The 12,078-nt window shown below is 51.6% G+C and overlaps 1 protein-coding gene across 3 annotated transcripts in view; it reads right to left on the bottom strand.

Annotated features, from left to right (window-relative positions):
- LOC144168696 (uncharacterized) overlaps positions 1-12,078 on the bottom strand; it is a 175,076-nt gene that overhangs the window by 70,490 nt on the left and 92,508 nt on the right. For all 3 annotated transcript variants that reach the window (XM_077697635.1, XM_077697634.1, XM_077697636.1), the window contains 4 exons: positions 11,767-12,028; positions 10,168-10,316; positions 2,728-2,862; positions 2,494-2,645 (listed from right to left, as the gene is read on the bottom strand). In XM_077697635.1, coding sequence (XP_077553761.1) covers positions 2,494-2,645; positions 2,728-2,862; positions 10,168-10,316; positions 11,767-12,028 — 698 coding nt within the window. The remainder of the gene's footprint in view (positions 1-2,493; positions 2,646-2,727; positions 2,863-10,167; positions 10,317-11,766; positions 12,029-12,078) is intronic.

Genomic DNA, 12,078 nt, shown 5'->3' with positions numbered 1-12,078 from the left:
GCGGCTGGTGTGCAGGTCACGTCCCTCCCTCACTAGAATGGCGATGAGGATTTAGAACTAATGCAATTCCCGGGACACAACCAGCCGCGCCTACCCGATGGCTTTCGCCGGCATCGCCCAACCGGGGCCGTTCCTACTGACACCCGGCCGTCCCGTGCAGCCATGGTCAGGTGTACCTGCTGGCATCTGGTGCTTCTGAGTTCACCCCCGAGCGTTCCAAGGCTCTGCTGCTGCATTCTTTCGGACCCCAAGGCGTGTTTCACAGGTGGCAAAGACAGAGGAGAAGAAAGGGACCGCAGCTATGCCAGACGTGTATGCCTCCGCGGTAGCGACACTGGCCCAGCCCTTCGATACCACTTGCAACCTGGTAGTCGAGCGACATCACCGCTGGATTCAGTCCCAAGGCGAGTCTGTTCAAGAGTATTGCACCAATGGAAAGACGCGCAGCTAATGGCGGGAGATTCGAAGCGCCCCGAGCCGGCTAGCCGCGCCAGAGGTGTTTAGGCTCAAGTCCCTCGATCAGATGAAAGGACTTTAGTTTAGGCTTACCACCGCCGTATTTTTTGATGGGCGCTTTCACAAGCAGCATGGATGGCAGTTTATATTCCACTTTGCGGTCACATTCTCAGGTCTTTTCTTGCATGAGCATCTTCGCTTGCGCCTCGTGCGGCATTTCAGCGAGCGGTTAGAAGTTGTCGCTGGAGCTACCTGCACCGCTTCCCGGCCAGTGCCGATGCCATGTTGCCGCCTCTTACTGCGTCGCACACATTATGCCAGTTGTATCCGCGCCGGCGTCGCCGCCCCTGCAGCGTGCGCTGCACGTTTTCGCGAGAAATCGCTCCGTGCGGTTCACGCTTTAGAACATTGTGCAGATAAGCCACCGCTCTTTCCGAACAAGCGAGCCGTGCGAAGGTTTCCACCACCAGTACGTTGCGCTGATAAGCAGCCGCCTTCGGCATCGTGAACACAATTAAGGTTGGGTAAAAAAAAAAAAATCCCGCTGGCCTTTCTTATCATGTCCTGCGGCATCTTCATAGACGCAAAAAACGCAGCCATGGTCTTTCAGAACGCAAACACAACGGAAGTTAAAGCCGCACTCGCCGATTGTAAAACCGCGCTTTTGCAATGTGAGACCCTGCAGCAGCGGCTGATGTTAAAAATAATACGAAATAAAGACCCTGACTTCGTTTTTAGGTGCTGTGCATTTGGGTGACCAAAAATTTAGGATGACTTGAGAGGTAGGTGGCGATTTGGTTGAATTCGCGCACGTTTTGGTTATAGTGCGGTACCGCTTATAGTGCAGATTTTTGCGGCTCCCACGACATACGTTATAAGCGGTCTACACTGTAGTTTGTGCGAGTCTAATACGAACTAATAGAGACGTATTGGTAAGCTACCGAGTGACTGGAAGAAGGCTCTGATTGTTCCCGTTTTTATAAAAGGTGACCGGTCTATTTCAAAATTACCGTCCAATATCTCTTACGTCTCAATGCTGCAAGATCATTGAACACATTACTTCTAAACAGATTCTTGAATTTCTAGTAGAGCAAAATGCAGTACTGACAAATTGTCAACATGGTTTTAGAAAAGGTTATTCCACGGCCACCCAATTGGTGACAATAATTCATTCGTTTGCAGCGTGTCTTGACAACAATGGCCCAATTAATGCTATATTTTTAGATTTCAGAAAAGCTTTCGACAAGGTACCACATGACAAATTAATAGCAAAACTTAAAAACATTCACATTCCGGATATTTTTGCTAAGAAAAGTTCGACATCCACCTGAATGCAGCCATGTGGCTACAAAGGAAAGCTGTACAGCTTTCTCGGAAACTTCGCAGTTGAAGAAAAATTTGTCCCGGTCCAGGATTCGAACCCAGGACCACCGCTTAACCGGAGCAGTCGCTCTACCAACTGAGCTAACCAGGAGACTAGTCATTTGTAACGCGAGAGCGACTTTATCAACAACTCAAAGGTGGATGTCAAACTTTCCTTTGCAGAAACTTACTCCCCCTTAGGGGATTTCCCCTAAATCTGGTCGATTAACTTACTTCAACTTCGATTAACCTTTACTTCGAGTTGTTGATCAATTCTCGTTGATCAAATCAGTGATCAAATCAGTCCTCGAGATGTGGGGTAAAAAGCAACACAAACTGCCATGTGCATTCCAGTCTCTAGCTTGTGTGCATGTGTGTCAGCGGTGTGCACGGCAGAGTGCAATTTTGGTGAGCAGTGAGATGCCACGCACGACCCAGCCCTAGCAATGCAGCATGGCACCAACTGTGGCTGTGAACGAGGTGCAAAAGGATGTCTGCTTGTAAGCTGTTGCGCATGCCCACCGTTGGCAAGTGAGTACATCAGTATTCCCCAGGTATGAAATGGCTATTGCACGAAATCGCCATACAAAGAGTGCCAAGTGCCACAACTGAGGTCAAACCGCATGCAGAAGTAGCGTACCAGTATCCGACTTGGAGAGAGAAACCCCTCCTTACCGGACGATGGTGGTGGAGCCCTGCTGCTGCAGCATGCGCAGGGTGTCGGCCTGCAGGGCGGCCTGCTGGTGGCCCAAGGCACGCACCTGCTCCCGGCACGCAGCCAGCCCCTGGGCCAGCAGCTGCCGCTCGGCCTCCCGGGCCGCCTGCGCCTGCACGCACGCACCCAGTTGCTGCTGGAGAGGGAGGCCCTTACCCTGCCTCCTCGCGAGTGGAAGGGGAAGAAGGGCTGACCTTGAGCTGCAGGGCCTGCAGCTGCGCTGCCTCGTGGCGGAAGGCCTCCCCCTGGGAGCGCAGCCGCTCCTCCAGGGCCGCACACGCCTCCGTCCGCTCACGCAGCTGCTCCGACAGCTCCTGCCGCGCCTGGCCCTGCACACACCACACACCAGGCCCCTTTTCTCCTTGTCCACCAAGGAGGACGCCCCTTGCATATTCCGCCCATTCCTCCAAGTCGGTCCCCAGGGATGATGACAAGCACCTGGCTGGCAAAATACTGACCAGGTGTGGCCACCCTGTGGGTCATCCTCCACAGTGAAGGCCTCTTCCAGACTATTCTCTGCTGTCCAAATCTATTCTCGTGCCTCACTTTTGGTCACGTTAGCTCCCTTCCCCTATTCCCAGTCTCTACCCTCGGAAGCCATGCTTGATTTTTACCCAGCCAGACTGCCTTTTTTTCCTCTCGATTTGGGCTAGGAGGTCTACAGCCTCAGTTTGCTTCCCCTTTGCAGGTGCCACTTCCACCTTCCATTGTTCAGACGAGCGAGACCAGTGACGGCATGGAACCACAAACGTTTTATGAAGAAGTAGAAATAGCATGTGCTCGCGCGAAGGAGCAGTCTCCTTGCTCTTCGTCTTCACGTGCCGTGATGATGATATTTAACAAGCTCCCGCCCGGCCAACTTGAATCGCGCTGCATTTTGGCGGGTCATTTGAAGCAGCCCTGCAAGGGATAGATGTGATTCGCCGATCTTCTGAGAAGTTCTTTGTTTCCCGTCCGAAGGAGGCAAGCCCTTGTCACTCCGTCGCGTCCAGGGTAGGTTTTCTCAATTCGGCACATTTTCCAAAACGTCCTTGGGCCCCGGTCTTCAGTTAGCACCACGTCTCCTACGGACAGTGGTTTAGCGTGGCGTGCCTTGGCCTTGACAGTCGCTCCTATTTCTTTTATGTACTCTTGATGCCATCTCTTCCACCAAGCTCTTACGAGTCGGCATCAACTCCTCCATTCCTCTTCAACATCTACTCCGTGTTTCTTCGCTTGTCCATCGTGTAGCTTTTGCCGTTCACCTATGATGTCTGCCGGCGTTAGTGGCATGGGCTCATTGGGCTCGCCATACACGTAAGTCAAAGGGCGATTGTTAAGAGCTCCTTCCACTTCGGCGACAATTGTTCGCAGCTCCTCCACTGAAGCTGTCTTTCTTGATATTATTTTTCTCATCGACGTCTTCAGGCTTCGAATTAGGCGCTCATAAAAACCTCCCCACCACGGGGCGCACTCGGCTATCGTTTTCCACTGTATGTTTCGAACACTACAGTAATCCTTCACCTGTTGTTGCCTGATAGTTCCGAGCATTCTGTTGATCTCCTTCTCAGCTCTTTTAAAGGTTCTTGCGTTGTCCGAGTAGATTATGGCAGGAATACCCCTTCGGGCTGTGAACCGCCTGAAAGCCTGCAAAAAACTGCTCGTAGACATGTCACTGGTCACCTCCAAGTGCACTCCTCTCGTTACCGCGCAGGTGAAAACTACCACGTATGGCCTTATAATCTCGTCTTTGTACTTCGCATAAAGCGTACCCGCGAAGTCAAGCCCTAGCGATTCGTTGACCCTGTCCGCCGGTAGTGGAGACATTGGTTGACTGGCAGGCCTGGTGTTGTGCTTCTTGCAGACCATGCATTTGTTTAGAACTCGCTTCACGGCCTGGCGACCTTGCAAAATCCAGAACTTGGTGCATAGCTGCGCGAGTGTTGCTTGAACGCCGCCGTGTAACACAAGTTGGTGAACGTGACGTATCAGCAAATTCGTGAAAATTGCGTCCTTTGGCAGTACAAGGACATGCCGGCTTGACACTTGGCTGTATTGCAAGCGTCCTGTTAGTCTGATGAGTCCTTCATCGTCCAAGTAGACTTCCTGTCCACTGATTTCAAATTTCTTCACTCTTGTCGCACTACCGCCACTTTGTCTCCAGATTAGCCCTTGAGTTTGTCGTATCCAGTATGTCTCCGCAGTTGTCACCTCTTTCGCAGTCAACGGCCCCTGACGATATTCTTTTTTGGCGTTGTTTACGAACCTGAATACCCATGCAGTCACTCGTAGAAGCCGCCCATATGATGAATAATTTTCGACGTCCATGACTGGTTTGCTTTCAGTCATACCTGTGCATTTATGGCACTGTACTTCGGGCGGGTAATCCATCGTCATTTTCGTACTTATTATGTTTGCTTTTTCCTGCTGGTCTGAGGTCAGCCATTTAGGTCCGTGCCACCAGATGTTTGATTCCATCAACGATTTTGCGCTTATTCCATGTGTTAGTAGGTCCGCCGGATTGTCTTCACCTTGAACAAAAGACCAGCTTGCTTGAGATGTCTTGTCTCTTATTTCTGCGACTCTGTTGGTGACGAATGAATCTCTTTTGCTTGTCCCCTTAATCCAATGAAGAACAATCATCGAGTCGGTCCAGCAGGCTATATCTTGAATTACTTCGCTGAAGTGACTCGTTATGTATTCTTTAAGCCTTGATGCTAACGTTGCTGCCATCAGTTCAAGTCTTGCCAAACTCAACTCTTTAATTGGAGCTACTCGGCTTTTCGCTGTCAGTAGCTTAGATTCTTTCGTGCCATCGTTGTACAACATTACTATGTATGCTGCCGCTCCGTATGCTGCTGGGCTCGCATCGGCAAATACATGAAGCTTGTACGATTCCACTACTTTGTCCTTGCTTGCGTAACATCGTGGAATTTCTAACAATTGCAGTTCCTCCGCATCCGACATCAGTCTCCTCCACTCGTCGCATTCTTGTTTAGGGAGTGTATCATCCCACGTGACATCAGTTTTCCATAGTCTTTGAAAGCCTATCTTGGCGTGGATCGTGAACGGGGATAACAAACCAAGTGGGTCGAATATCTTGGCTGCTGCTTGTAATACTGTCCTTTTGGTCAAGCATGTGTCGTCTGGTAAGGAAGCCCATTTCTCCACAGGAAAGGATATCACGTCCTTTGCGTGCTTCCACATCATTCCAAGAAGCATCGTATGTCCTTTCGAGCGAATCTTCACATGATCATCATCCTTTTCGTTTTCATCGATCATTTGGTTGAGTGTTTCTTCATTGGATGTCCATTTTCTCAAATTCATTGCAGCCTCCTTGAACACTTGTTTGGCCTCTGTGTACAGCTTGACCGCACTCTCAAACGTTGATGCCCCAAGGATTACATCATCCACGTAGATCGCCTCTCGAAGGATTTCTGTCGTCTCAGGATACCTTTCAGACGCTTGTTTCAGGTGGTGCTTGATTGTTGCAGCAAGAAGAAACGTGCTGGGTGTTGTTCCAAACGTGACTCTCGTCATGCGCCAGGTTTGAATCTCGTTCAGTAGGTTTCCGTCAGCGTCGTGCTTCCACCACAGAAATCTCAACGCATCCCTGTCCTCTTTTTTTTTTGGAATTACTGCAAAAAAGCAGTAATTCCATACATTCATGGTGTCAAGCACAAACTCAAAAAGATAGTAGGACGGTCGGGTGTACAGCTGCTGTTTTCTGCCCCCAACAAACTGGGCGGGCTCTGCAGAAGAGTGAATGTAGATCAAGCAGCGGAGAAAGGATGCCAGGTAAATCACACCAAGCCCTTTGTCGAATGCCAGGACGCGGTGGTCTACGAGATCCCCTTGGTGCCTTGTGGCAAGTCGTACGTGGCACAAACCGGGCGGTGCATCAACGACAGGTTAAGGGAGCATGCCAACACACTGAAGACCGGCACGGGCAGCATGCTTGCCCAACACGTCAAGGCCTGCCGATGTACACCACAGTTCGACAAATGTAGTATCTTACGAAGATACAAGGGCCAGCGCACGCGCGAAATTTGTGAAGCGTTTGCGATACACAAAAGAGGAACCTCGTGTGTAAGCACCCCTTCAGTAGCTCTCCTGGAAAAAGAAAAATCATACTTGTCAAGATAGCGTCTTCCATTGATTGTGACTTTCCCTCTGTTAGCAAATAACCTAATTCATTCACTGATCATGCGCGCGGCTACTCTTTGATAACATTTCGCCTATATATTTCGTTCTTTGCTTTCAAATAAACAGTTGATAGTCAGCGCTTGCGTTGTCTTCATCTTCCCTTTGTCCCGTGCTTCGCGCTGTTTTGTTAAAGTTATGTACCAACTTGCCCAACTACAAACCCTGCTCCTGTCCTCTTCATGTATAGGGATCTGCAGGAACGCTTTCTCTACATCTCCAACTAGGGCCACCTTTTCTTTGCGGAAATTGATGAGCAACGACAGCATGTCTTCATTGAAGTTAGGTCCTGCCTCCAGGTTGTCGTTTAACGACATACCCTTCTGCGTGTGTGAAGAGGCGTCGAATACTACGCGAACTTTCGTCGTGGCTCTGTCATCGCGAATAACCGTGTGATGTGGCATGTAGTAACATAGCCCAGCGAGAGGTTCCGAGGATTCTTGAACCTCTTCCGCGACTCCCAATGTCACATATTCAGAGATCGCATGATCGTAGCGACGCAGCATTACTTCGCTTTTCTTTAACCTTTTCGTAAGTTGTAATAGCCTTTTTGTGGCGTTTTCCCGTGATGATGATAATTAACATCCATGGCTCCCTTCTCTTTCGAGCTGCCTGGCAACAAGTTTCTTTAAACTGGGAAACAGCACTTTAAACGAGGACAGCGAAGAAGAAGACACAAACACTAGCACTAGGTTCTGCCCCACCAGTCATCACCATGGTTGCACACCTTTCTTCGTAGGGACACGAGTTGCCTACTGTAAGACATCCCACCAGTCAAAAACCAGCTCACACTACCTAATTCTATGCCGGACATCTTTCCCTTGGCTTCAGTGGGCACCAGTTATAGAAAACCACCGCTTCTAAACTTCACAACCTTGGCTCTGTTCAGCATTACTTTCAGCATTACTTCAGCATTACTTCAGCATCTCTGTTCAGCCTTACTTTCAATTTCTCCATATTGCCTTGTGAATTGTTTCACCTATGCTTTGTCGGCACAGTGCCTAAAAACACAAACCTATTTTGTCCTGCCTTGACAGAGCAGCATTTGTGTGCTCCTTCTGGTGTCAGGCGTGTCTGGCTGCCTGGTGTGATGGGGAAGAAGTCCAACCCAATTGTTGCCCCCCTAACGTATCCTGGCTTGAGGTGGACAATGTTCTCAATCTGACTGGACGTTTGTGGAAGGAACTGCTCTCAAGATGAAAGCATCTAGGCCAAACGACGCGGCAGTCGGTTCACCAACACTCAACTGCTTGCCACTTTGTGTGGCTGCATTTGTATATTTTTGTCACAGTTTATTGTGAAGCACAAGTGGAGCAGCTGAGGCCACAACCTTTCACATTTGCAAAGAAGCAACTGCACCAACCACTTCGGAGGTTGTGAGCAAAGGATCGTCGTTGCTTTTCTCGTTGCACCCGCTTTCACTTGCGCTCAGTAGATGTCGATAACGTAGTCTTCCAAACTCTCCCTTGGTCGCAACACCATCATCCACACTCACAAACTCACCGACCATTGATCCGGTAATGGCATGCGCAAATTCCAACAGCTCACTCCACACTTCGGCAGCACCGGTGGTGGGCTGTGTTGCACTCCTCAGGATTTTCACAGACATTGTTGGCACGCACAAGGCCGCAGATTGGATGCAATTTCGGGCAGTTTCTTCAGAGCCTACTTTGAGAAAGAGTTCTCGGGAATCTCGTGCATTGCGGGACATCCAACTTCTCACCAAGTTCGGCTCGATTTGTGGTTGCCAGCTTCACGGCGAAAAGCAAATTTAGCCACTTTGTGCTAGCTAGAGCCACTAAATAAGCCTTTATTTAGTGACACTAGTGCTAGCCACCATAGCTACCCTTTGGAAGAGAGCCCACAAAGCGCAAACATTGCAAACACAATGAACGAAGAAAAACAAACGTGGTGGGCGTGCCAGGATGGTTGTTTGCAAGGGACGCTGTTGACGACTTGCCCTCAACAGCATGGTGGTGCAGTCACAGTCACGACCGCGGGCAAGGAGGAGGAGGAGCCAGCCGCTGCTCATGAGAGCCGGGCTGAACCACTTTTAGGTGTGTGGCAGCGGACTTTTTCCTCCGCTCCGAGTGAAAGTCAACTTGGGGGGGCACTTGCGCGTCATTTGGGGTTCAATATATTGGCAGTCGCTGGTACCGTATTTACTCGCATAATCCTCGCACTTTTTTTTCGGAAAAGTCAATGCAAAGTTAGGGGTGTGAGAATTACGCGGGCAAAAAAAATCCGGTGCACAGTGTTGCCAATTTGCCTTATGCCAATCCCGCTAAATGTAGCGGTCATTTTTTGCACATGTAAGCTCAGTGTTTCCAACAGCAGCTATTTCTTTTTATTTTATTATTTACACCGTAAACAGTCTCCCGTCGATCAGCGATCATGAAATTGCCGCCTTTGCTTTCTGGCGCCCGCCCTATCTCGTCGCCGTATGTGCGTGCCCTACTCCAGTAACGCACGTTGAAGTCAGTGACGCCGAAGTGCCTGCCTGCGGCACGGTTGCCGTGTTCGATCACGTACTCTTTCGCTTTCAATTTGAAAGCGGCCGTGTAGCTGGCGTTTTTCCCCATGGCGAAGCGGCACCAAGCACAAAACAAAGAGATCAAATGGTTCTCAAAATGGCAGCGAGCTATCCGCCACTGACGCGAGTGACTCACTGACTGCTGCTGCTCAACGACGGGACCACGACGGCGACACGACGACACGACAGCGGGCTGTGCGAACACCGTCTAGTTGCACGCACGCGAAACATGCGCGAAACCGGCTCAAGGACAGTGTGAGTAGCGTGTTAGGGCGCCTGTTAGGGAGTAGCCATGCAGGTTGTTAGGGCGCCTGGGTGGCCTTGGATACACAGCCAACACAGTGCTCTCCGCCGAACGGAGAGGCGGCGGGGGAGGGCGCGCGTTGGAGAGCGCGTGCACCATGCGGGTTTCGCGAGCAGGCAACTTTCACCGCTGCAAAGTTGGGGGTGCGAGGATTATGCGAGGAATCAAAAAATCCAAGTTTTGGTGGCTTACATTAGGGGTGCAAGGATTACGCGAGTGCGAGGATTACGCGAGTAAATACGGTATTTTTGTTTCATATATAAGCGTACCTTTTTGCAAACATTCTCACTGCAAGTATACCATTTGCAGTAAGAATATATAGCAAAAAGACACATTGGCTGAGCCCCTACTCCCTGCCCAGCCATTTCACCCCTGCGACCACAAAGAGTTGTGCCCTTTTCCAATCCAGAGCCACAATCTGCTCCCCCAGAGGCTACAAGAACCCTCCGTGCCATGAGTGGCAAGCAGGCGTACCAGCCATTCAGGCACTGTGGGGGGCAGATCCTAGGGCAGGACAAAACAGAAAAGGGCCGCCCAGCGGCCGTGGGCGGTGAGCCCACCGGACACGTTACCGTGGCACAGCATGCCAGAAACCCCGAGTGGCGACAGGCGCACCTGCTGGCCCAGCAGCTTCCCCAGGGCCCCCTCGTGCTCCTCCCGCAGGCGCTGCAGCTCCCGGTCGTGCTCTGCCCTGGATAGCTCCGCCTGCCGCTCGTGCTCGGCCAGGGCCTCCTGGTGGGCACGCTGCTCCTCCGACAGCCGCTCTGCGTGGCCCCCCCATTCCCCGGCCGGGGCTCACCCTCGATGCCACCTTCGCAGCACAGCTGCCGCCACCAAGCGCAGCAGCCACGCTGGGCAGCCAGTCCTACTGTTCGCACTGCTGCCGGGCACGGCTTTACATTAACCCCCTCAAAATCATCTGAACCCAACCGTTGTGTGCTCAGAGTTCACCTGGGAGGTGAAAACCACTGCTCGCACATGCCTACCATTTAGCGCAGTGTGGACCACTTATAACGTACGTCACGGGAGCCGCAAAAGTCCACACTAAAGTGGTACCACAATATAAACAAAACATGCGCGAATCTAACCACGTCGTAGCCTACCTCTCAAACAACTCTTTGCTTATCATCACTCAAACATACGGCACTTAAATACAGAGACACGGTGGTCTATATATCTTTTTCTTTTCTTTTCTTTTTTTTCGCATGAGCCACTGCTGCAGGGTCTTACAAACCACAAGCGCAGTCTTACGAACAGCGCATGCGGCTGCATTTCCTGGCGCCTATGAACTGAACGGATGCCACGGCACAATGTGATAAACGCAAGCCCGATTTTTTTTCCCACCCCACTTTGCACCTGTGATGCCGAAGGCAGTTGCTTATCAGCACAACATGCAGGTGGTGGAAACCTACGGTGTCGCAGCTCACGATCTCCAGATGTTCAAAAAGGGGACATGTTCAAAAAGGGCACAAAGTTCTAATAGAACAGCTTACCGAGCATGCGGAGGACGGGGGGCTCACTATCTTTGGAGGTGTGTCAAGCAATGGCAGTTGTGTTTATCACGTGAGCGCAAATGGAACATGCAAACTAAAGGGTGCCTATTTTTTTCATTTGCGTGTGGAAAATAGAGGAGAGCAGGCGGTGCGTGCTGCGTCAGATGGCTGATTCCATCTTTTTTATTATTTACTTAATTTTTTTTCTTTCTCACGACCCTGAAATGATGTCCCAGCTGCGCCGGTTGGTCAGTGGACCCACCAAAAATCCCCACTGTAAATGGTGTTGTGCTGCAGCCAACTACGGGAGGCAAACTGGTGGCCACAAAAACCCGCGTTATATCCGGTCCCGCACTATAAACGGTTACGTTATAAATGATGTACACTGTACAAGAAAATGCTTAAGAAAGCAGGCACATTCAAGTTGGCCACTGCGTATGATCCCTTTGCAGCAGCACTGAATGCACTCGTCCCGCTCATACTCCCCCCCCATCCCCCCCCCCTTCTGCACCAGCAAGGAACGGGTGTGGCTTCGCAACGACGACGAATGGAGCTGGCTGGTAATGCACCATCTTCCCCTGCGCCAGGTGCTACTGCGACAATTAGACGGGGCCGTGCCTCATCCTGTTGTCACGGTTCCTGATGCTGCTTGCAAGGCAGCAAACCCCGACACGAAGTGAGACTGGGCCCCAGCCGACAGGGGTTCCCATCAGGGGCTCACCCTGCAGGGCCTGCAGGTCGGTGCGAGCCTGCTGGCAGGCCTGGGCGTGGCGGTCAGCCCGGCCCTGTGCGCGGCGCAGCTGCTCCTCGAGGGCGGCCCTCTGGGTGTGCAGCTGGCCCTGCCAGTCGTCCCGGGCGGCCGAGTGGCGCGCCTCGCACTGCGCCAGGGCCTGCGCCTGCTCCTCCCGCTCCCGGCACGAGGAGGACAGCTGCTCCCGCACCGCCGCCAGCTCCCGGCCCAGGGCGTCTCCGTGGGCCCGGGCCTGCACACGGGACAGGCGCAGGGATTAGACTACACTACCCGCAGCCATGA

Source organism: Haemaphysalis longicornis, unplaced genomic scaffold (genome assembly GCF_048455015.1).
Source record: "Haemaphysalis longicornis isolate Haplotype H1 unplaced genomic scaffold, Haemaphysalis longicornis Haplotype H1 scaffold_2, whole genome shotgun sequence".
In the NCBI taxonomy this organism is placed as follows: Eukaryota; Metazoa; Arthropoda; class Arachnida; order Ixodida; family Ixodidae; genus Haemaphysalis; species Haemaphysalis longicornis.
The sequence above is the reverse complement of the archived record's forward strand: the minus strand, read 5'-3'. Positions and strand labels throughout refer to the sequence as shown.